The following is a 26971-nucleotide window of genomic DNA, read 5'->3' as shown; positions in this document are numbered from 1 at the left end:
CATACAAAACAATAACAAATGTTTTTACATAAAATTTCCTACAAATTTGGTTATTTTTACGTTACGATCAATACTTCAGGGTTGTTAAAGTTAACAATAGGGTTTCTGCTCGAGAATTCTCGAGGCGAGAAAACACGAGAAATTTGTCCTAAGTCGAGACGGGTAAAAAACACTCAATGCTTCGAGAACTCGAGAAATATATCTCATGTGATAAGTAAAAAGAAAACACGCGTATAACGCGTGATATGTCTAAAGTGTTGTTGTTTAGGTAGTTAAATAAATGTAAACAATGTTTTTTTTTACATTTTCAGGTACTTGAAACGTCTATTAGGTAGTTAACCAAACAAATATAAAAACTGCCTTGATCCGTCCCCTATCCTATCGTTTTGGCTTCAACCGATTTACATGTTTTAAAACTTTTGAACTGTCACGAAGTGTCTTTTTATTAAAAAAACGCTTTAAAAAATTAATAACTACTACCTACTTGATAGCTAATGGGGTGGACTGTATGATGAATCGAAGATATAATGCAAACACGCAGATATTAAACAAATATTATAAATAATTTATTTAAAACAGAGCACAAGATCTTAATAGTTAGGCGGTGACAGGCAGACTGCTTTGACATAATATCGAATCAAATGATAATAGGAAAATAGTATATATTCCAAAGAGGTCGCGCGCCAGCCAGTCGCCAACATACCGGACCCCCAGTGGAACACTAACCACTGGTGGCTACTGGCTGAGGCGCGGCCTCCATCAGGATAAGTTTCCGGGCCGGTCTGCGCAGCATGCCCCCTCTGGTGTGGACGTCTGCCACGCGGACCGCTCCGTCGGGTCCTAGGTAGACCTTTGCTACCCTTCCTAGTGGCCACAAACCACGAGGAAGGGTAGGATCGGCGATCAACACCACATCACCCTCGCTAAGATTTAACGCGTTGTTGTTGGGTCCCCTCGTTCGAAGCGTCGGTAAGTACTCGCGTAGCCATCGTGCCCAGAACTGATCTGCTAGGCGGAGGGTTCTCCGCCAGTCACATCGTCGGGATAGGTCTGCGTCTGTCAGCGACGTGGTCCATGGAACGACTGATGAGGAGCCGAGGATAAAATGGAATGGTGTTAGCGCCTCTGGTGCATCTAGGGAAGACGGGACGTATGTGAGTGGCCTGGAATTCACTATCGATTCAGCCTCGAGTAGGAGTGTTGACAAGACTTCTTCCTTCAGTGGTTGATTTGCTAGGCAAGATCTGAGGGCTGCTTTCACTGTCCGCACAAGCCGCTCCCAGGCGCCGCCCATGAACGGGGATGCTGGTGGGATGAAGCGCCAGTCGATTTTGTGATTAGTGGCGTACTCTACGACCGAGTTGTCATGTAGGGAGCGCAGTTCGCGGGAAGAGCCAACAAAGTTAGTCCCGTTATCGGAAAATATGGTGGTCGGCGATCCTCGGCGAGCAATGAAGCGTCTGAGGCTCATTATAGCACTATCTGCAGTGAGTGAGTTCACGATTTCGAGGTGAAGCGCTCTGGTTGTGAGGCACGTATATAAGGCGATGTATCGTTTCTCGCTCCGTCGATATAGCGTTACTAGGATCGGGCCAAAGTAATCAAGGCCTACGTGGGTGAATGGTCTTTTGTGGTGATCAAGACGTTCTGGTGGTAAGTTGCCAGTCTGAGGTTGGATAGGTTTCGTGTTCCATCTCTTACACTTCAAGCAGGCGCTTGCTACGCTACGGATGGTTCCTCTGGCTCTCAAGATCGAATATCTTTGCCGAAGTTCATTTAGGACGAGCTCATTAAACTGATGCGCAGCTTTGATATGTTCGTGTAGGATCAAGAGTCGTGAGATGTAGTGGCGGCCGTCGAGAATCATGGGTGATTTCATCTCGTCGTTCACTCCTGGTGCGGAACTTATGCGCGTGTTTTGTCGCATTAGGCCTTCTCCATCAAGTGTAGGCGCCAATTTCTTAATACGACTATTCTTGGGCACTGGCTTCGAAGATCGTAAGTTCGATAATTCCTCAGGGAAACTCTCTGTTTGTGCTTGACGGACCAACATCTTCTCCGCTTCTATCATGTCTGACGCGTGAAGCTGGTGGGGAGACGTGGTGTTGTCAATGTAGAGTTTGGAATTTGGATCTATTGGCCGAGACAGTTTAAGCCGGAATAGGCGTGCGCCCTGGAGAAAACGGGCGGTGGCACGTAGTAAACGTATCCAGGAGCTAAAACGCGTTGGATCAGGTAACGAATTCGAGAGTGGGGTATCGAGGAGCAGAACCATCAGATTCGATTTTAACTCAGGGTCTGATGAGATCTCTCCCTCGTCGGTGACGCGCTCGGTCGGCCAAGTGCAAGACTGTTCAACAAAGAACTGTGGACCGGTGAACCACCGATGAGTTGCGGTAAAGTCGGTTCGTTTTGGTTTTGTCGCATCGTCAGCGACGTTGAGAGAGGTAGGGATCCACCTCCAATCGGATGGATTGGTGGTTTCCAATATCTCTCCCAACCTGTGTCCCACGAAAGGTTTAAACGCGCGAGCGTCACTCCGGATCCACTTTAGGACGGTGGTTGAGTCAGTCCAGAAAATGGTTGCGGAGGGCTCAAAGCGGTGAGCTTGCAGAATTGTCTGCGCAAAACGCGACGCGATAAGCGCGGCTTGTAATTCTAATCTTGGGATGGAAACCGGTTTCAGGGGACAGACTCGTGCCTTACTACCGATGAGGGCTGTCGATACAGAGTCATCACTGTAAGTGAAACGCCAATAGGCGACGCAGGCGTAGGCTTGTTCGCCACCGTCGGCGATTACGTGCAGCTGGACGTCGGACACGTCTGACCTGACCATGTACCAGCGAGGGATTTTTATATTGGCTGCAATCTGCAGCTGTGCAAACCAGTCTTTAGATTCGCTTACGTACATTTCAGGTAAGTCTGTGTCCCAGCCAACGCCTGCCCGCCATAATCTTTGAATGACAGATGACGACCGGCATCAAAAAACCAAGGGGGTCATAAACTTTCATGACGTTCGATAAAAGAATGCGTTTTGTCAAAGTGCTGGTCGGTATCTGGGGTACGGCACGAAACCCTAAGAAGTCTTGACGTGGGTTCCATTTAACACCCAAGACGCCGACGTCACTACTGGGAGGCAGGTAAACGTCAGAAGTTGCGTCGCTACGAAGTTCCTTCGGGACAAGAGAGAGTGCCTCTGGATGGTTAGACGTCCACGCTCGCATCTCGAAACCACAATTCTTGTGCACTGTGACAACGTCGGCGGCAAGTTGAGCTGCGGCGGCAACATTTGTGTGGCTCCCAAGGTAGTCGTCCATATAGTGGTCGTCAATGATTGCTTTGCAGGCAGCGGCATAGTCAACTTCGTGCATCTTCGCGTTTTTGTTTTTTACGGCGACGACATGCGGTATTCCTTGAGGTCGCCGTTCTTGTCACACCAGAGAAAACGTTGAGCATCCCTGTCCCTTGCGGCAATCTTAATCTGGGGAAACATCTCCTTGATATCGCCATTCAAGGCTACCGCACCTTCTCTGAAACGGAACAGGATGTCAAGTAGGGGCGACAATAGGTCAGGACCTTGCAGAAGCAGACTGTTGAGGCTTACGCCTTTTGTTGTGGCAGCCGCGTCATGGACTGCTCTCAGCTTCTTCTTCTGAGGATGATAGACGCCAAAGATAGGCAGGTACCAGCGAATGGAGCCATCTGGGTTGACGCAAGAGGCATTTGGTGCTGGTCGATGGTGGTAAGTCTTCGAATCACACTCTTCGGCATAGTTCTTGCTGATTATGTCGTCTATGAATTGTTGAAAGGATGCGGCAAACGCTGGGTCCTTTGACATCTGTCGCTCGAGGGCCTTGAAGCGTGAGAGTGCCTGTGGGTAGCTATCTGGTATAATTTTCGGTAGCTCCTCCTTCCAAGGCAGGCCGACTTCAAAATGGCCGTTGTCAAGTTGGTTAGCGGATGATTCTATGATGTCTACAGCCCGTTGATCCTCGCTGTTTTGACGTGGGACCTTTTTTGTGATACCCAAGGCGTCGATGTCGTATTGGCATTTTATAAGTGTATCCAGATCTTCCGTGACGTGATTGACAAATTCAAATGGCTTCGACGACAAAGAGTGTGCGCCATGGAGTACCCAGCCTAACAAGGTTTTGGAGGCAACAGGGTCGTTCTTTTTTACGCACCGCACTTCGCGACTTATGGATATATACCAGTCAGGCGCGCCGATTAGGACGGTGGGGTAAGCAATGTCATGTGAAAGTTCGTTTGCTAGACCTGACAGATGATCGTAATCCGTGATATTAATCGTGTCTGGATATCGTGCGCGAAGCCCTAAGGGTTCCACGGCTCGCGCGTGCTCTATCAGGTAACGATCGGGTCGGTCGCGACCACGTACGTAAAAATCAACATAACTTACGTCAAGTTCCGCTGTCATATTACAAACACCTTCAATGCGAAGACGCTCCGAGCGGGTTGGCTTCGCGCCGATGCGTTTTGCCACTTCGGCGTCAATGAGAGATGACACGCTGCCGTCGTCTAGCATCGCTGTTGTCTCGAACGCGCCGTCAGGACCCTCGACTATGACCGGAACCACTTTCAGCAGGCCTCGGGGATGTGGGCGTGAAGTCGATGGGCAGGATCCTGTTGCATTCATTGAACAATCAGTAGTATTCGCGATTTTGTCGGAAGGTTCGATTTCGTTATGTTGTTGAGTAGTATTTATATTGACAGGACATGTAGGGTTGACAGTGGAAGTCTGAAGACAGATGCTCTGTCCGCTTAGAGCTGCGTCGGGATTGCCGTCGGCTGTCCCTGGGCCTGTGCCATGGAGTAGCGCGTTATGACGTCTGGGGCATCCATCGACACCGCAACGTTTCGCGCGGCAATTGTTCCACTTGTGCGGGTTAGACTTGAGACAACGGTAACATACTTTAGTTTCTCGGACCCAGCGCCATCTGTCGTCAAATGTTAGCTTTAAAAAACTCTTACATGTTTTTATCTTATGAGATCCTTGTTCACAATATGCGCAATGCTCAGATGTATTCCCGCTAGATACCGTAGCGTGTATTGTTTCCTTTTTTAACGGGAATTTCGGAGCATTAGTGCGTGGTACATTTGAATGCATTGGTGTCGTTGGCGCCTTAATCGTACTGTCAGCAATAAAATTATATTTTAACTGTTTGTCAGCCTCGGTTAAAAGAAATTGTGACAACCATTCAAGTTTTGTTACATTTTGTTGCTCTGGCGCATGAGCCGATGCGTAGTCTGTAAAGCGAGATCTAGTGTGCTCACTTAATTTTACCAAAATTTATTTGCTAAACCATTTAAGTCTTGAGGAGAACTTAGCTTTGGACTGTTGCGGAGCGCGGCAACCTCGCGGGCGACCAGAAGTTCCGGACGGGCGTACGTCTGCTCCAGGGCCTTCACGATGTCGTCGGGCGAGCCGCAGGTCCACATGAGCGACGCGACGGACTGGTACGCTTGTCCGCGGACTGCGTGGTTCAAGCGGTCTAAGTTTTCTGCGGCTGAAAAATTCCATTTTGTTCTTTCATAACTACTTTTAAAAGCCATCCATTGTGAAGTCTCACCCGAAAACGTAATTAGCTCGGGCTTCTTTGGCCTGTTTGAAAGAGAGTTTATAGCTTGGGTAAGTTTTGTAATAGGGTCTGAGGAGGAATGTTCAGATGATACTGGTAGTCGTGGTGCCACTGTGTCGTAGTTATATGCCAAGGGCGCTTGAGTGGGTTTCGAGAGGGTTGCTTGGTTGACAATAGGCACGTTGAAAGATACCGAGTTGGCGGTGGCGGCCGGTTGTAAACTAGGTCCTCGAGCGTTGCTCGAGGTGACAATCGGTGCCCCACCAGGCATATTTCTATGAGTTGCTGTAGTCATGTTAGCATTCTGTTCGGATACCCAAGTCGCAGTGCGCCTTTCGGCGTTGCGATCAGAAAAATACAAACTACGAGATTTGGCAGACTTATCTGAAGCTTCCATAGCGGCGATTCTTGCTTGCAGCTCCGTCTGTTCCGCCTCGAACTCAAGATTTGCGAGCTTGCGCTCGCGATCCTCTTGTTGACGAGCGAGTTCGCGCTCCGCCTCGGCCTGTTGACGGGCGAGCACGGCTTGCTGACGCGCGAGTTCAAACTCGCGCTCCGCCTGCTCTCGATCACGGTCCGCCTGTTGTCGAGCGAGTTCGCGCTCGCGCTCCACCTGACGCCGCATTAGGTCCGCTTCAAGAGCTAGCTTCTGTGCGCGAACGGTCGCCGAAGAACGCGTTGAGTGTGTGCGCACGGTATGCGATTGCTTACTGTGAACACTAGAAGCGCTTTCAGTTGGTGCTTTGACATCGCCTTGTGCGAGCGTGAGCGAGCTAGTTCGAGCATTTGGGCGTTCGGCAGCGGGCTTAGGATGTGCCGCGCTGGTTGGAATGTCGCCCGTCGTTTGTATGTGCGAACTACCAGGCAATGCCGAAGCACCTTCGTTATTCGTGGCTAAACCCGGCCGGGCGCCGCGCGGTGAACGATCACGCCGTTCGCGCTGCACCCGTTCGGATTCCGTAGCCGTCGGGTCTGCCTTTGTCTTACTACGTGTTTCCACCATGATGAAAAATGTACGTAAATTATGTAAACAATGTTTTACAATGAAATGAAAATTTACAATGACTTACGTGAAAAAAAAATTGACAACTGAATTTCGATGGAATGGTAAAATTACGGCGAGAATGGACCAAAATGATAGCTAATGGGGTGGACTGTATGATGAATCGAAGATATAATGCAAACACGCAGATATTAAACAAATATTATAAATAATTTATTTAAAACAGAGCACAAGATCTTAATAGTTAGGCGGTGACAGGCAGACTGCTTTGACATAATATCGAATCAAATGATAATAGGAAAATAGTATATATTCCAAAGAGGTCGCGCGCCAGCCAGTCGCCAACACTACTTATGAAAGCAAAATAATGTAAACTATCGTATATGATTTGTAATTGTTACATATTTGCGGTGATATCATTCAAATAACAAGAGAATCTTGTTATGTTGTTTATGGTTTCGAGCGGGTGATGGGAGTAGAAGTCAAACACCTTAGCTGTGATAGTATAAGAACGTATATTCTCTAAATGCCTGCCTATATATACACGTTAGGTTGCGCTGACACAAGCAATACGCGTTTATGTCGCAGTAAACCAAAGTGTTACTGCTAAACACTAAAAGTGGACAATCGCCATATTACACCTCCCCCGAAAGTTCCTCTCACCGCCGGGGTGGCAGAAGAAAAAATTTAAACGCATGTTACTTGTTTACAATTTTTTCTGAAATCAATAAAAAAAAATGTTAATAAATTAAATGTTATTAATTATATTATATTATATATATCGTTGTCTGAGTACTAGGGCTTGCAATTCGAATATTCGAATATTCGAATATGTCGAATATTCGACCTGTTTTGATATTCGAATATTCGGCCGCTCAGGTTTCGAATATTCGAATATTTTTTATTACTAGGTAAAATCTATTTTCATCCGTTATAGTTACAGTTTCTGTGTATTTTGCCGGGTATTAACAGTGAATGAGGAACCGTAGGTACCCAAATGCGAAGGAAATAATGTTTTTACCGTATTCCTCTCAATTGGCTTCGTGAATACAGTTAAACCTAAGAACCTAACTCAATTTCAAAGGAAACGAAATCAAAAAGTATGTTTTATTACGGTGCGGCTAATGCTTTTTCTAGGTACAAGTAACTTTACGTAAGTTTTAAGATAAAGGGTCATTTTGTTTATTGAGTAAAAGCGTACCTTAAGCGAATATTCGAAGTCTAAACCTTGCCCTTTATCGCAATTCACAAATTTGATCATACCAAACCTACCGAACTAGGTAATCTAACCATGCACCTTTAGCTAACGAATGATCCACCCCGTAGTCAGCCAACTTTTTCCCTTAAATATTCCAATACCAATTATATAACTTATTATATAACAGCCGACCATTAGGAATCAAAACTAAACTTGCCAAGACTAATAAAGTCAATAAAGATTCAAAATATAATGGAATTAAAGGCCATTTTACAGGCTTCTTAACGACAAGAAGTTAATTTAAATCAGAAAATGATTAGTGATTACCTACTAAAATGTTTTCTCTCTTACATACGTGTTTGGATGGTTAAAGTTATATTAATTCACGCAACGACGCATTTATAATAAAAAGTTTTATCAAGAAATATTGAAAATGTATAATTTTTGCGTTTTAGGTACTTACTTGCTTTTATAAACGTGGGTATTTCAGAGTAGGATGATAAAATCTAGTCAATAAGTGGATTTCTGCAAAATATCATTAATTTTAGCAATATGTGAAAAAAGCTTTTGAATAAAACGATAATAAACCGATTTTTCGTTCCTTTTCTTATTTTTTTTAAATATTCGAATAATTATTCGAATATTCGAATATCTCGTCAGAAAAAGTCGAATATTCGAATACCTGAAAGTTTCGAATATTTGCAAGCCCTACTGAGTACCCACAACACAAGCTTTCTTGAGCTTACCGTGGGGCTTAGTCAATTTGTGTAAAAATTTAATGTCCTTAATATTTTTATTTATTTATTTAATATTTATATAGGTATAATGCAAACAATCTTTATTTAGCTTGATTTTATGTGTCGTATTAATGTCGTAGTCCTTGTAAAAAAATATCGTTATCTTTTAATAAGAAAATATTATCTTCACTTAAAATGTTATCATCTCTCAAACGGTAAAATATTAATTTACTTCCTTTTCTCATAAATCTCATAATATATAAATCTCGTTCTTTAAAAACATTTACCTACTCTTCATCTTTAAAACATTTACTATTCAACTTTAAAACATTTAAAAACATTTGGTATTCAACTTTAAAATATTCACTCTCGCTGTTTATAGTTACGGTACCCTATGAAACTCGTAATAAAAATAACTAATGCCGTATTAAGACGGAGTCCTAAGCTCCTAACATAATTAATGGGAATGGTTACCCAGGGCATGGTCACCCTATAATCAATACATCATGGGCTACGCACCCGTACGTACCCGAACTTCATAACTACACGTGGGATTGGCTACCCGAGGGCATGGTCACCCTAAAACACAACAATAGCGGCATATCAGGCCAGGCTGTACGGCTCTGCCTGTACCTAGAGACACAAATACATTAAGACTTAAAATTCTCCTACAACTTTCACGGAGGATACTGTATATCACACTATGATCAAGTACGAAGGACTAGTGCTCTAGCTATAAGGTCACATTGTACGAATGTGCCTATTAAACTCCTTAAAACTTCTCAAACTTGTACCGTACTGTAAGGTTTTTTATAAAATAAACACTATTATTTAACTTCCAAAATTCAAAAAAAATTATGTAATAAATCAAACTTTCGCTGTATATCAGGTGATCAGTCCGACACGTAGCTAAAGTATTAATCATTACTCAAAAACAATTAAATAATTTTATTGAATTGAGTTGTTTATTACTTAATCGTTATGCGATGTATCAAATTTCATTCATCGCTTATTAAAATATTCTAACTCGCGGCAAATAAGTCTCGCGGCCTAGTTAAGTTTTCTGTCGACGTGCGCACAACGTGTGGCACGCGCTGCAAATTGAAACATACATAATTGAGGACACTATTTGACACTTTTAATTTTTATATTATATTATGACTTCTTATGAAAATTATTTATGCTCGAAACGAAATTGAGTTTAGCGACAACCTTTAATAATTATGAATCATTTTAAATATGACTGCTACTGAATTGGAAAAAAAATGCTGGCTTTTAGAGAAAATAAATAAAATACTAAATTACACGTAGGATTTACATCCTATTGCTGCGTGGCTGGCCGTCCTCGGCTTCGTCTTCGTCCGGTCCGGTGCGAGTTCGCGACCGGCATTCTTGGCTGCTGTTGGCGCGGCCTGGCGAGCTGGCACCTCCACGTGGCACTCGCTTGACGCTTCATATGGGTGGCTGGCTCTGCTTCCGATGATTATGGTGGGCCGGGATAACCCTGGACACCTCTTGGTTTGCGAGCCGGGAAACCCTGGACAACGCTCTTCGATCTTCGCTCTTCTTGATTTCTCTTCTTAACTTGGTTTCCGTTTTTTGATGTTGGGTGGTTCATCTTGTCTGTTGGTTCTTAATGCTGGTTGGTTCTGACTGCGTGGATTCTTGCGTTGAAAGTGTGATTGATTTTCTGGGTTGATCTTGACTGCGTTGGTTCTTCTCTTCTTTTGTAGTCTTGGTAGATTTTCCTTTTTAAGTGTTAGTTCCTTGGTTCGCTGGTCCGGGTCGCCATCAAATAACAAGAGAATCTTGTTATGTTGTTTATGGTTTCGAGCGGGTGATGGGAGTAGAAGTCAAACACCTTAGCTGTGATAGTATAAGAACGTATATTCTCTAAATGCCTGCCTATATATACACGTTAGGTTGCGCTGACACAAGCAATACGCGTTTATGTCGCAGTAAACCAAAGTGTTACTGCTAAACACTAAAAGTGGACAATCGCCATATTACATCATTTTCAAAAATGTTTTTTGATTAAAAAAACTGTCAAAATTGCTTATCTTCTTTCTAATGCTAAAAACGAATTATAGGGCCATGTCTCTCTCTTCCTAGCTATCCATCCCACATGGTGGTGGGGTCAGCTTTCCTGCTTAACCTTCTCCACTTCGCCCTGTCCACGACATCGTCCTCGGATAGCTTGCACAATACATCCTTCCATCTTGTTCTGGGTCTGCCCCTAGATCTTCGACCTGGGATGGAAAGTTGTAGCGCCAAATTTCCTACGTAGTCAGAAGGCCTTCTTTTTACGTGACCATACCATCGCAGCCTGCTCTCCTGCATTTTATCGGCAATGTCGCGCACGCCCAGGCTTCCTCGTACGTACTCGTTACGGATTCTGTCGAGCCTGGTAACGCCGCACATCCACCTCAGCATTTTCATCTCGGCAACTTGGATGGTATGCACGTGTCTTTGAGTCGTTGCCCACGTCTCGCTGCCATACATAAGAACCGGCCTTATTATACTTTTGTATACCAGAACCTTGAGTTTGACCGGCATTCTCCTGTCACACGTAACACCAGTCACTTCTCGCCATTTTAGCCAAGCAGCGGCTTCTCGGTGTTGAATGTTGCATTCCACATTCCCAGAATGGTGCATCATACTACCCAGATACTTGTACTGATCGCACATGGTGACTAGTTGCCCATCGATGGAAATTGGGCTATTGTCGCTTGGATCTGGCTCGTTCAGGGACATGAATTGGGTCTTTGCAACACTCAACACTAGGCCACCGGCCTGTAACTGATGCTTCCATGACAGGAGTGCTTCCTGTAACTCAACACGGCTCTCCGTACAAATAGCCACATCGTCAGCGTAAACAAAAGTCCACTTCGCTGAGTTTTGCGCTGCCATGTAAATAACAAATATACTAAATTACTATTGATAAATCAAATCATCGGTATATTAGCAAAATATCACAATTTTAGCAGCTTCATTGCTACGTTGACTAGGTATTTCGTAGTAAAACTTCTGTAAGTTTGTCATTTCGAGTTAAATTTATTGACTTGAATATTCTTTCCTAATAAAATACCATAGGTATTGTGGTTTGATTTCATTTTGTTAAATACCTAAACATATCACATCGCCGGTGCGCACGCCTGCACCTATAGTATTTTTTAGGGTTCCGTACCCAAAGGGTAAAACGGGACCCTATTACTAAGACTCCGCTGTCCGTCCGTCCGTCCGTCCGTCCGTCTGTCTGTCACCAGGCTGTATCTCACGAACCGTAGTCAGTAGACAGTTGAAATTTTCACAGATGATGTATTTCTGTTGCTGCTATAACAAAAAATACTAAAAACAGAATAAAATAAAGATTTAAGTGGGGCTCCCATACAACAAACGTGATTTTTGACCGAAGTTAAGCAACGTCGGGCGGGGTCAGTACTTGGATGGGTGACCGTTTTTATAGATAATGGTACGGAACCCCTCGTTTGCGAGTCCGACTCACACTTGGCCGGTTTTATTTGTTTGTTTTTGAATTTTTGATTTAGTAGTAGGGCTTACGGCGATATTTACATCGAAAGCTGCATTTTTGGCAGAAAGCAAGCCGCTTTGCCCAGTTATACTAGGGACCAATCTGAATGATTTCATCCGAGGAAACACAAATTTCATTCACTAGAATTCAAGATGGCGGACCTTTTCCAAAATGGCGGCTGCAATATTTAAAAAAATTATAGACACAAAACGGCTGCACCGATTTTAATGATTGATATATCGATCAATTCGTATTGATACTTGTAATCCAATAAAAAATATGGCATTTAAGAAATTAAAGATGGCGGCCGAATATTAAGAAAATTGTGTTTTTTTACTTGATTTTTTTTCCTTCTAATGAAAATAACAACTAAATATTCTATATTATGATCACATATTCTTTCATTTAAATGAAACCTGATAATATTATCTGCAAAATAAAAAAATAATCTTAACAATCCGTTGAGTAGTTTTTGAACTATACGCATTTCAAAAAGCGCGTAACTGCCGTTCGAAACGGCCCGCTCGCGCGGCTCGCGTCAAAACTGAGAACTTTGATGATTTAAAGGTAAAAAAAGAACTGAAAACATATTTACTTTATTTATTGAGCTATACTTTGCAAGCAAATACTTTGGGTTCTGACAGATCAACCGCTCTTCGTGACTTTCACGCCTCTACAGGGTGTGACACTACTTCTTACTTCCATACAAAAGGAAATAAGTCTTGCTTCAAAACGTGGTTGTCACACCCTGAAGTTACACCAGCTTTAAAACAAATATCGCAGCCATTACAAAGCCTTCCTGAAGAAATCATGGCTATGCCGAAAAAGTTCACCTGCTACCTATATGACCCACAATTAGCACATTCGTCGGACAACTTGGTACGCAAGGAGCTATTTGCTACTAAAAATAAATTGGTAACCAGCATCCCACCAACATCGGCAGCATTACATAAACACGCGCTCCGTCTCACATATCAAGCAGGCCACTTATGGGGTGATATGCCCTTATTCTTGATGATGCCTCTGTGCCATTGCCATCCTCTTGGGGTTGGAAGTCATCTAATGGCAGTTGGGAACCGCAATGGTCTGATGCTAGGGCGATGTGGCGTGAATTATCATACCTGGACCATTGCGGCTGTAAAAAAGGCTGCGAAACAATGCGCTGCACGTGTCGGAGAGTGGGTCTACCCTGTACAGTGCAATGCAGCACTTGCAAAGGCAACTGCAAAAACGAAAGGTACTTATAGATAAACCACGCCAAACTGTCGCGCCCTCCATTACTATTTCAATACTACACAGATTGAAATAGTAATGGAAGTTAGTTTGGCGTAGTTCATCTCTATATATTTAATTTAATTATATTAGGTATATTTTGTTCCGATTTCATATGAATTTTCTTTTCTTTCAGTTCATCCACATCGGACGAAGATGATAAAGAGGAATAAATTTGAACCCACGGGTATAGGTACCTTAGGGCGGATGGCGCTTACGCTATTATTAACGCCGCTCCAATACTATTGCGGTGCTAAGCGACGTAAGCGCCAGCCGCCATAACTTTTCCCGTGATGGTCACAAATAATAAGCAGAAATACAATTTATTTATAGCTCAATAAATAAAGTAAATATGTTTTCAGTTCTTTTTTTACCTTTAAATCATCAAAATTCTCAGGTTTGACGCGAGCCGCGCGAGCGGGCCGTTTCGGACGGCAGTTACGCGCTTTTTGAAATGCGTATAGTTCAAAAACTACTCAACGGATTGTTAAGATTATTTTTTTATTTTGCAGATAATATTATCAGGTTTCATTTAAATGAAAGAATATGTGATCATAATATAGAATATTTAGTTGTTATTTTCATTAGAAGGAAAAAAAATAAAGAAAAAAAACACAAATTTCTTAATATTCGGCCGCCATCTTTAATTTCTTAAATGCCATATTTTTTATTCGATTACAAGTGTCAATACGAATTGATAGATATATCAATCATTAAAATCGGTGCAGCCGTTTTGTGTCTATAATTTTTTTAAATATTGCAGCCGCCATTTTGGAAATGGTCCGCCATCTTGAATTCTAGTGAATGAAATTTGTGTTTCCTCGGATGAAATCATTCAGATTGGTCCCTAGTATCACTGGGCAAAGCGGCTTGCTTTCTGCCTAAAATGCAGTTTCTTTTCGCTAAGCTCTATCACTAATTATTAAGTGCAATTTATGGTAACTAAAAATTTACCCTATGTTTGATTATTGACCTCACCTACGATTCCTATGAGTCTAATTTGTAATAAAGCAAAAAAAAATTAAAATAACATGGTGTTTTTTGAAACTTTCAAAATTTCTCGAGATACTCGAGAAATTCGAGAAATCTTGGTCGAGAATTCCCGTGCCTCGAGAAATGAAAAAGATCGAGAAACCAGAAACCCTAGTTAACAAAGATATTAAAAAATCGATTTAAAATAATGTCGTTTTTTCGTAATTGTTCATCATAAATCAAATTTTTAGTTTAGAATAAGCAAGAATATGTAAAAAAAAAACACTGACAAAGTCGTAAAATAAAAACTAGAAAAAATATTTAATAGGATAATCCCTTATTTAGGTCTCCGTGCCTTCGCTTGAACCACATTATGAGATAACACCCTTGTAACTCAGCCCTAATCAAGCGAATTCATCAACTAGTAGCGCCATCTATCGCGCTACCCAAGTACTAATGTCGCCCGGTTGCCAGCGCGCGGCTGCTTTCTCTTCAGTACGCTTTTGTAACTCAGCCGAGCAACACGTTTACAAAGCAAGTTTAAAAAGATCAAGAAATTTAAACCGTAAAAATATTTTGAAAACCTCCGACTTCGTGACATTCCGCTCGGTGCCCATGGCCCAGCGACGAGACGCAGTGACCTTCCTACAGGCACCGTCACAAAAAGTACACGGGTACTTACGCCTCATGGCCTCGTCCTGTGGGACAACAAGCGTCGTCCCGTGAGACGATATGGCGTCGTCCCGTGAGACGACATGGCGTCGTCCCGTGAGACGACATGGCGTCGTCCCGTGAGACGACATGGCGTCGTCCCGTGAGACGACATGGCGTCGTCCCGTGAGACGACATGGCGTCGTCCCGTGAGACGACATGGCGTCGTCCCGTGAGACGACATGGCGTCGTCCTGTGAGACGACATGGCGTCGTCCCGTGAGACGACAAGCGTCGTCCCGTGAAATGACATGGCGTCGTCCCATGAGACGACATGGCGTCGACCCGTGAGACGACAAGGCGTCGTCCCGTGACACGACATGGCGTCGTCCTGTGGTATCGTCCTGACAGACGACATGGTATTGTCCTGACTGACGACATGGCAGCGTCTTGTAAGACGACGAGCATCGTCTCGTTAAAAGACCTTGTGACATTCCGCTCAGTGCCCGTGGCCCAGCGATGAGACTAAGTGAGCTCTTATAGCCATCACCATAAATATAATACCTACGGGTATAAATGGCACACGGCGTCGTCCCGTTGGACGACAAGCGTCGTTGCGTGAGACGACATAGCGTAGTCCCGTGAGATGACATGACATCGTCCTGTGGGACATCAGGCGTCGTCCTGTAAAACGATAAGGCGTCATCCTGTGATACGACAGGCATCGCGATGAGTTACGTCATCATGTGAGAAGACATTGCGCCATCCTGTGGTATCGTCCCGTGAGAGGATATTGCGTCCCATAGGACTACATTGCATTGTTCCATAAGACTACATTTTGTCGTATCGTGAGACATTAATGCGTCGTCCTATGAGACGATATCGCATCGTCCTATGAAATGACATTGAAATGACGTTGTCTTGTTAAACAAAAACCGTTGTCTCATGGTCTACCATTAATACGGTAGCGGACGTCTTATTGGTCGCTTTATCGTTCGATGTCTGCACGGTGGGCCTCGCATTTAAGATCTGCATGGTCATGAACCAATGCACGACTTAGTTAGTGGCGTCATCATCATTGTAGCCGACCAAATGGTGTGTCACCTTTTAGAACGACGAGCAGCAGAATTTCTATTAGCGGGTTTGGCGCGAAATTGATAATGAAATGCAGTTACAGTTATTGTTTCAACCTGCCAGGAAAAAGGAAGGTTTCCGTCTTGGTCGTGTACAAATGTTGGTCTGGGTCGATAACAAACAATTGCCGTGAGATACCAAACAAATCAAAAATATACATTCTGAGGATCCTAAACTGTATGACTAACCGGCATGAAAAATAGCAGTTAAGAAACTGTGAAAAGGGAAAAGTACAAAGTGAAAAACCTTGTGTTATACTTTGCCCAACTAGATCCTATACCAAAAAGAGAGAGGGGGAGGCAAGAAAAATGGACGTTAGCCTTAAAGAAGGAAAGAAAACTAAAACTCTCTCTTCTGAATAGGAATGCCAATTCATTAACGGCTCTGTCATAGGCTAACAAGAGATATCTCTATATTGCGGCTCTAAACCTGAAAATAATAGAGTTTATGATACTCATATATATTAGTGAAAAATCATCGCACTAAATCCCTCTTTTGAATGATGAATGACTAGTCAGGTTGATAGTGTCTTTGGGAATACTGAAGCATCTCCTGTATACTCGCTAAATATTGACCATTAGCTAAAAAATTGCGGCCTGTTACAAAGAGAAATCTTTTACTTACTTTAAATCGTCTACTATGTAGCTGTGAAACAGAGACCACTGAACTAAGAGTAACACGTAGAAAACAGCAAGTACCTTCCATCGCATTCCGTCCAATAGACCGAACTGACAAAGGCATTTATAATGTAATTAGTGCTCTATTCACATCAGTCAGGTAGAAACGTGTGAAATTAGGTTCAAAATTCAAGTAACAAGCTCCACTTCGGAAGATTATCTAAGCAGCGGGTTGTCAATCGACCTGCCGTTGGTATAACAATCATACATCATAAAACGTTGACCATAAACGTTACATAGTTCAATTTCAAAGGAAATGAACTCTTACTGGTAATATAACTATCAGAAACAGACGGTATTTGTAGGAGGTGCTTTCACAGAATGTCTAAAAGGACCAACTAGTAAAATATTAAATTAGTATGGCAATCCGCATAGTTACCCATGATTGTTCAATAGGTGAAACATCGGTTTCTTTAGTGGTAAATGTTATGCCTATGTAGAAGATGAAGCTCCCCTTCAAGTTATGTAAATAAATAAAGAATTTATGAAAAGATTTTTCGGTAGTTTAGTTAGAGTGGAGTTACTGATTCTGTTTCGAAAAATCGCGAATTGAATTAGAGGTGAAGCCGCCTAAGAGAACTAAGCTGTCGAACCAATAGCCACGGTCCACGGCTTTACATCTAAACGATGATTGTTTAATTTCTCCAAATAGACAAATTAAAATGAAGTCACTTCAGAAACTTTGAAACCATGTGGACTGCGGGGCAAGCCAACGTACATACAAACGTACAACGTACGTAAACGTACACACATGCGTAATATGTAGAAAATATTTGCAGGCAGTCACCGATAGCAGATACCGGATTCTGAAAGAACACGGATCAGAAATATCCTTCTTTCGATTTCCAGATGAGAGGTTTCCTTTGCAGATAAGGAAATACTCACGTGATTTTATAAAAGAACAACAACATACGGTGGTTCTGGAAAAAATGCAAGATCTAAGTGAAATATGATCCCAGTAGTGACTCATGACTACAAATATGTTTGCCGGTTAAATAGAGCCTGCAATTTACTCTGAAAATCAACACTAGTTCTACTGTCATTGCCAGATCTAAGTACAATAAGCTTAGCTGAAAGGTAGTAGTCCAGGGTTTACAGCATACTGTTGTAACAGGTCTCGTAGGGCATGTAATTGGAAACGTCATCGTCAATGCAATCAATTAGAGTTCCAGGTGTAGTACCCTACAAAATCATCGTGTCTTGGTTATAGGGCAGATGCGCTGCTAATAGAATTACAGCATTAGTTGTGAAGACAACTACAATTCATATATTTATATATTCATGATAATATGCTTATATCATTAAATACAGTAAATATGAGATGTCAGTAGACATATATCAACGTTACGTCAGGCGTAGCTCACTCCGCGATTTCGTCGCGTCGCTACAAGTACATGCGGCCCATAACAATTTTGGTGTCTAGCACTAGTAGTTGCCGCGCACCGCTATGGAACGGACGCCTGCTCGCGCTTGCGCCACCTTGCGGTCATAATCTGTCGTAATAGTACATACTATTATTTATTGTATGGTTACGTCAAGGTAGTGACATGAATATAATATGTCGCAGAAAGGCCTAGATCATCAAATAATTGTTTATTTGTGGGCATCATGATGCCTAATTAACCCTAGGGTTCCCTCAAGATCATCAAATGATACACGACTTGATTGCACGAAAGCCAATAAACAACATACAACGTCCTTGTATTGCTAAATTTCTAATCAAAAGTACCTACAAATTAATAATAATAATAATTCAGCCTATATACGTCCCACTACTGGGCACAGGCCTCTTCTCACTCGCGAGAGGGCTTGGGCTATAGTCCCCACTCTGGCCTAATGCGGATTGGGGCTTCAAAGTACAAATTAAGTAATCAAATTAATATTTGGTAATGAACGCGTCTACACGTGTTAAGGTTTGACAGGAATTGTGCCACAGCATAGCCCGCGCGCGCCGGTGCTGGCGCAGCACTTGAGATTAGATGACATCATGAGACACCCGTGGTTTGTGCCACTGCAATGGTATAATGCCAAGAACTTACTGGTTCGGACCAATATACAAATAATAATGTTTTAATTTGTCTGGGTGTTACGAAAGTTCCGCAATTGGTTTGAAAAGGTTGCACTACAATTTAAAGTAGATAGGTCCACCTCCTCTACTCTTACTCAAAGAGTCTTTCATCGTCAGTCAAGAGGTTCTTACACTCTTATTAGAAGATCGTATGTATACGAAAGTATTAAAAACTCACAAATCGTGCTAAGTCTAACAATAAAGCACAATCCAGCGCACAAGCACAAGCGCGAACCATAAAATCTTCAGTTTGGGAATCAGCTTGCCACCAGAAAGAGTGAACATTAAACAACCTACAATTACAAGCCTTTATTATAATTAGCCTAAAAATTATGGGTGAAGGCATTGGAATTATTCAAAGATTAAAAAATCTTCTAAAATATCCTACTTGGTAGACGGATCTTCAGTCTACGCACAACATCATGGTGAGATGCCATCCACAATAACTGGAGTTGTCAGCATCACTTTAAATTCATAATCATCGCCTCCATACGATTGTCACCTTCGTGTCAGTGATTCTGTTCATTCGTTACATTCGCTTGCATGACTGACAAGCATATAATATAAGCTTGGTTGACCCGGCACCAGCCTAAAAGGCAAGTTTTCAGTTATCTGTGGGGAGTAATAAATTTAGCAGCATAATTGACACTTAAAATAGGTAGGAGCCTACCATTTCATATAAGAATTAATATCTATTCATGGCTTACTATTAATATGGTTGTTTTTAAAGCAACCCTCACCTAAAACTAATCAGTAAGGAAGGATGTATTATCGCCTCAGTTGAAACTACTGCTAGGTTGTTGAGAGTTGTTACTTGTTAGTAACGCACACATTAAATCATGAAGTGTTGTATTTTCTTCTTCACTTTCTGATGCTACTTTCAGGCAGAGGAGTACTTGATTCGAAATAAATCTCAATTGCTTCCACAAATAAGAACATCATGTTTATAATTTTTAACACATTTACGGAATAAGTTGTCCTTATGTAATGATAGCCCATTAAAAAATAAACCTGGTATACCTAGTCAATAACTATGTATTAATATCTAAATAATGTCAATATCGTATTGTAGTGGGTACCTATACAAACCTTTGGTTATTTGTCCACATTAAAAGTCATATTACATTACATCTGGCCTATGATGCAACTTACCAATTGACATTAAATTGTTGGAAAATACGATAAATCAGAGAGGACCCAAGCTTTTCCAATTAGTTAAAAAAATTTTAAACAGTGGATGGGCCGGCAGCGCTTTATTTGTGTTAAGCAGTAGATAAGCTGTAGTAATATCATGACATCATACAACAAAACCTTTTTATCACCTAGTGGGCTATTGTAATGAAAGAATCAGGTAATTTGGACGGGTTTAATGTAAAACTCACTCGATGAGGTTCACGTTACATGCATCAGAGCTACTACTTCAGATAGTGGTTACACTTAAATTGGTACGACCTACAAGTGTCTTTCAACCTTCTTGTCTTTAATTATGATTTTAGGGACAGTCTTTCAACTAATAGTCACACAGTTTTGTTTTATATAAAAAGTTAAGTAGTTTTATAGTCGCAATGGATAACTTATGTTGCCAGTCAGTGCTAACAATTGTCTCGTCTATCGGTAATTACAAATAAGGAAAATCTAGTTAAGGTTTGACGTAAACAATCCTTTAGTATATCAATACGGAATAAATTTCAAGCCCATATTCTTATCAAGTGATTTTTGCATAAATTTAATTATTATCAGTCACAGTACGCCCGGGCCAGCGCCGGCAGAGGTTTAAACACGTCTCATAATGTGGTTCAAGCGAAGGCACGGAGACCTAAATAGAACCGTTTTTCCCCCGAAGGGTAAAAAACGGATATTTAGGTTCCTGCCGAAGCTTGAACCACACCTAAGGGCCTTGCCGGCTTATGTGGTACTGAAGAGAAAGCAGCCGCGCGCTGGCAACCGGGCGACATTAGTACTTGGGTAGCGCGATAGATGGCGCTACTAGTTGATGAATTCGCTTGATTAGGGCTGAGTTACAAGGGTGTTATCTCATAATGTGGTTCAAGCTTCGGCAGGAACCTAAATATCCGTTTTTTACCCTTCGGGGGAAAAACGGTTCTATTATGGTATTACCATCGAGCTGATCTGATGATGGAGACAGGAGGTGGCCATAGGAACTCTGTGATGAAACAACGCAACCTAATTGTGTTAGGGTCGTAAGAAAAGTAGAATCAGCAATAAAAGCTTGTACCAAAAATTGCTTTTATCGATTTTTTTGTTCGGGGTTGGATCAAAAACTAAGTAAGTAATTAGTCCGACTCACTCTTGACTACATATTTCTATTAGGTTTTTCTATTATCTACAGGTAAAGACCTATTTTATGTTTTTTTTTTAACTTTTAAACCCAGTAGTTTCGGAGATAAAGGGAGGGGGGAAATGGTATTTTTTTTGCCTATTTTCTTAAATTACTTCTAAACTGTTTATTCAAAAATAAATATATATTTGAGATTCTCACAATGAGCTCTTTCATTTGATATGTAACACGATATAGTTTGAAAAACTTCATTTTTAGGGTTCCATAGCCAAATGGCAAAAAACGGAACCCTTATAGATTCGTCATGTCTGTCTATCTGTCTGTCCGTCCGTATGTCACAGCCACTTTTTTCCGAAACTATAAGAACTATACTGTTTAAACTTGTATGATGAATGTGAATATTCTGTGAACCGCATTAAGATTTTCACACAGAAATAGAAAAAAAACAATAAATTTTGGGGGTCCCCATACTTACAATCGAAACTTAAAATTATTTTTTTTCATCAAACCTATAATACGTGTGGGGTATCTGTGGATAGGTCTTCAAAAATGATATTGAGGTTTCAAATATCATTTTTTTCTAAACTAAATAGTTTACGCAAGAGACACTTCCAAAGTGGTAAAATGTGTGTGTCCCCCCCTGTAACTTCTAAAATAAGAGAAAGATAAAACTAAAAAAAATATATGATGTACATTACCATGCAAACTTCCACCGAAAATTGGTTTGAACGAGATCTAGTTAGTAGTTTTTTTTAATCGTCATAAATCGTAAACCGCAATTTTATTATGTTACTTGCTGCGACGGAACCCTTCATGGGCGAGTCCGACTCGCACTTGGCCGCTATTTTTTTTAATTTTCTTATTCCTCCGATAAGTGGCCTTCATGCAAACACAAATACAAATACAAATATTTAAGCTGACCCCTGACTAACAGTCCGCCGGACGATATCGGCCGGTCAGTTGTTCGGAACTGTCAAATTTTTTTCTAACTGACAGGCCGATATCGTCCGGCGGCCTGTTAGTCAGTGGTCTGCTTTATTAATAACAAGAGTTACAAGTCACAATAGGTACAATAGTAAACCATTATATCAAACGAAAATTATTCATACAGATTATTATTCATATTCATTATCATTACAGTGTGATCGTTGCATTACAAGTTAAGCTAACACAACATGTAATTACGATTACTCGTATAACCTATGTGTACGGTAGTTTGAAAAACTCCTCGACGCTGTACAAAGAAAAATTCAGAAGCCACTTTCGCAGTCTACATTTAAATATATCGGAGGATGCTGCATCTCTGACCGCTTCGGGGAGTCTGTTATAAACGGACGGGCCCATAATGGACGGTGAACGCTCTGACTTTGAAAGTTTGTGTTTAGGAGTGACAAGTCGGTAATTATATTTGTTGCTACGAAGCGCGTGACTCTCATTCGTGCCGCGTTTTTTGAACAGATGTAAATTCAAGTGAGTGAAGAGCGCTACCTGGTACACGAGCTCGCCCGGCAATGTCAAGATCCGTAGATCAATGAAGAGGTTCCTGCATGAGACATCGGTCGGTGCGTTGGCAATGGCGCGTACTGCTTTCTTTTGCATTCTAAATGCACGCAGAGAATCCGCGGCACGGGCCCCCACTTTTCGGCACCGTATGAGAGTAAACTATGCACTGTCGCATGTTTAAAATTCATTTGTTTACGTTACATGTCCGTGTTTGAGTCACAAACTTACATATGTGTACCAAATTTCAACTTAATTGGTCCAATAGTTTCAGAGCAAATAGGCTGTGACAGACGGACAGACAGACGCCCGAGTGATACTATAAGGGTTCCGTTTTTTCCTTTTGAGTTACGGAACCCTAAAAATAAATAAAGATAATAGCAATATATCTAGAAATTTTAATGTATTTGATTTTAATCCAAAAGTCGGTAAATTACAGTTTCAACCAACCACAACCATCATCGGCGTCGCTCCGTCCATATCGATGACGACGGGAATATTAGGATACACGTGATGCTCTAAAAAGGTAGGTGCCTATTTTTTTTGGCCGAAGCGTAGCCAAGGTTTACGTTTTGACTCGGGCATTTTGCTTTTGTATGTCCGGATGTTCCCCTCTACAAGTCTACAAGTCTACAAGTTCTCAACCGATTCTCGTGAAATTTTGTGACCAGATTCTATGAGTAAGTAAATAAAATATTTTTGTCGATCCGGTTTTTTTGAAAATTTTCAAAAATGGAGGAGTCGTGATACCTCGCACATAAGGCGCTCTTAGGGTCTCCCCAGATATATCGACGCGCATTCGGCAAAAGCCGATAGGAAAAAGCTTTATGTCCGCGCAATAAGAGCGAAAAAGCCGTCGGCGCATCGGCAGGCGCCGGCCGATGCGAGCCGAGCAAAACGACGACTTCTTCGCTCTTATTGCGCGGACATAAAGCTTTTTCCTATCGGCTTTTGCCGAATGCGCGTCGATATATCTGGGGAGACCCTTATACTCGAGTTTTACGTTTTCAAGGGGGTGAAGCAGACGCGTGGTAGAACGGGCAGGCGGGCGCCCCGCGCGGCGCACCGCACCATTCCCGCGCAGCACGTCTACGTCCTTATTCTGACGACATCGGTATTCTGAATTGTCAGTTCCGGGATTTTTTCCGGCAATTAATATTGAATAAGATTTATTAGCAAATTCGTATTTTGATGAGTAGGTACTTAATGAAATCAAAAATGGTAGTTAAGAGCGCTATTACATTTCGGCGTTGAGCGAGTTTAGGTATTTTACGCGCTGCGGCAGGCCGTGCGAGCTCAGTACGCCGATCCCTTCTACCACACTCGCACTACAATGATGGATTAAACATTCTTGATCCTTCGCGAAGCATATTGAAATCAACCATAACAACACTAACTGTACTTAACTTTTAAAGTTCTAAAACTGTTATTTGGTAAGTACGAAAATACTAAATGCAGTGCAAATGTACATAGGGGCTGTTCATAAATTACGTCATCTATTTTTGACGATTTTTGACCCCCCCCCCCACCCCTCAAATCATCCAAAAATCAAGATTCGGATGAATCTGTTTCCTCCTACGTCATGTTACCATCATCCGATGTCCAGACCCCCCCCCCCCCACTCCTCCCATTTGAAACGACGTAATTTATGAATAGCCCCATACATGTACTTATGAAGGTATATTACTCGAAAGAAATTATAGGTACTTACCTACTCGCTTATTTACATGTTTCGTCATTGCATTTGGTACCTATAGGTTGTAAAGTTTGTATCAACGAGGGTTTAAAAACGAACTGGTACTGAGGATCTGATGATGATTAAGGTGGTCACGGATACCAATCAACCATGTAGTAACATGATTAGGCTCGTTTGATTCGTCTCAACAAGATCTTTGACACTGAAGATACACAGGGTCTGATGATGGAGCTGGAAGGTGGCCACGGGTACCAGTCTATCATGTAACTAAACAACTTCGTGTTTGGGCTCGTTTGATTCGTCTCAACAAGATCTTTGACACAAGACAGTACTCAGGGTCTGATGATGGAGCTGGAAGGTACCATTACCAATCAACCATGCAACTAAACCACATCGTGTTTAGGATCGTTTGATTCGTCTCAACAAGATCTTTGACACTAGGTGATACTCAAGAGTCTGATGATGGAGCTGGAAGGTGGTCACCGGTACCAATCAACCATGCAACTAAACCACTTCGTGTTTAGGCTCGTTTTATTCGTTTCAACAAGATCTTTGACACAAGATAGTACTCAAGGTCTGATGTTGGAGCCGGAAGGTGGTCACCGGTACCAATCAACCATGCAACTAAACCATTTCGTGTTTAGGCACGTTTTATTCATCTCAACAAGATCTTTGACACAAGGTAGTACTCACCCTAATAGCATTTTCTTGTAGGGATTTTGTTGGGCCTTTGTTTACGTATTAGTTGGGCAACCGTTATATTTGGCCGTACGATTTGCTGGAGGGCCCTCGACAAAGGCCCTCCCGAAGATTCCCAACAGAGGGCCATAAGAGTAATTTTTTCGTTGGGCCTATATAAATAAATCATACAATTATTCAACGGTGGTGGTTTTGGTTGGGCCGTGGTTGGGCCTATACACATTTGTTTGATGGTTGGTTAATTGTTACATTTGGCCGTACGATTTGCTGGAGGGCCCTCGTCAAAGGCCCTCCCGAAGATTCCCAACAGAGGGCCATTAGAGTAATTTTTTCGTTGGGCCTATTTAAATAAATCATACAATTATTCAACGGTGGTGGTTTTGGTTGGGCCGTGGTTGGGCCTATACACATTTGTTTGATGGTTGGTTAATTGTTACATTTGGCCGTATGGCTTGCTGTAGGGCCAACTGCATAAAAATAAAAAAGGGCAATTTTTTCGTTGTGCTTCTGTTTGCAAATTCAACAATTACCCAACGGCAAGTCAGGTAGGTCGGTAGGTAGTCGTGCACCAGGTTGAAGGCCCAACACAGCTTGTCCCACAAAGGGCCAACATTGTAACTTTAACGTTGGGCCTTGTGTAGGATTCTTACAATACTACCGTAGGTAAATAGTTGTGTAATTTATAGTGTGCCTACAGTCTAATTATGTAATGGGCTTTTGTTTACGAGTCCTACAGTTACCCTACGTTAAGTAAGTGGTTGTGTAATACGACGTTGGGCCTTTGCTGATAAATATTACAATTACACTACGGTAGGCATTGGTTGTATCCACATGAAGGCCCTAGGCCAGGCAGCAGTTGTTGTTAATCTTCTCTGTATCGTTCCTATTTTAGTATATGTACTGCCGAAGCAAGTACACTTACTATACACTCTAATTTGTATATATACTAACCGCACTTCGAAACTTCGTAAGCGAGATTTATGTTTTTTGAGATTTAAATTGAGAAAATGTTGGTAAAATACAATTTTTTTAAATTTATGTATATGTATAAATTTTATAGTTATAGCTATTAGATTTATAAGTTACTTTTAAAAAATATTATGATTATATCCGGAATAATCGAGAAAATAACTATAACTTCGATGTTTGGAGACAGTAACGCCATCTAGTGACGCCACAAGCAAACTCAACTGGTATTGTTGGGCATCAGTACCACAGCCAATGTTGGTAAATGCGATATTGGTCGTCATTGGGCCATCGTATGATATCGTTGATTAGCCAACGTTACCAAAATAAACAAAGGCCCATTGTTGGGCATCAGTGCCACAGTCAATGTTGGTAAATGCGATATTTGTCATCATTGGGCCATCGGATGATATCGTTGATTAGCCAACGTTACCAAAATAAACAAAGGCCCATTGTTGGTCATCAGTGCCACAGCCAATGTTGGTAAATGCGATTTTTGTCATCATTGGGCCATCGGATGATATCGTTGATTAGCCAACGTTACCAAAATACACAAAGGCCCATTGTTGGGCATCAATGCTACAGCCAATGTTGGTAAATGCGATATTTGTCGTCATTGGGCCATCGGATGATATCGTCGATTAGCCAACGTTACCAAAATAAACAAAGGCCTATTGTTGGGTATCAGTGCCACAGCCAATGTTGGTAAATGCGATATTTGTCATCATTGGGCGATCGGATGATATCCTTGACTAGCCAACGTTACCAAAATACACAAAGGCCCATTGTTGGGCATCCGTGCCACAGCCAATGTTGGTAAATGCGGTATTCGTCACCATTGGGCCAACGAATGTTATCGTTATTTAGCGAACGGTAGCAAAATACACAAAGGCCCATTGTTGGGCATCACTGCCACTGCCAATGTTGGTAAATGCGATATATGTCATCATTGGGCCAACGAATAATATCGT

The 26971-nt window shown here is 41.9% G+C and overlaps 1 protein-coding gene across 1 annotated transcript; it reads right to left on the bottom strand.

The window, feature by feature from the left end:
- Positions 1-721: 721 nt before the first annotated feature.
- LOC134805843 (uncharacterized) lies at positions 722-2911 on the bottom strand. Its single transcript, XM_063779047.1, has one exon. It carries the CDS (start codon positions 2909-2911, stop codon positions 722-724), a length of 2190 nt encoding a protein of 729 aa, XP_063635117.1.
- Between the last annotated feature and the right edge of the window lie 24060 nt (positions 2912-26971).

The sequence above is a fragment of the Cydia splendana genome, unplaced genomic scaffold, assembly GCF_910591565.1.
Source record: "Cydia splendana unplaced genomic scaffold, ilCydSple1.2 scaffold_69_ctg1, whole genome shotgun sequence".
In the NCBI taxonomy this organism is placed as follows: domain Eukaryota; kingdom Metazoa; phylum Arthropoda; class Insecta; order Lepidoptera; family Tortricidae; genus Cydia; species Cydia splendana.
Note: the sequence above shows the minus strand (reverse complement) of the source record. Positions and strands in the feature narration are given on the sequence as shown.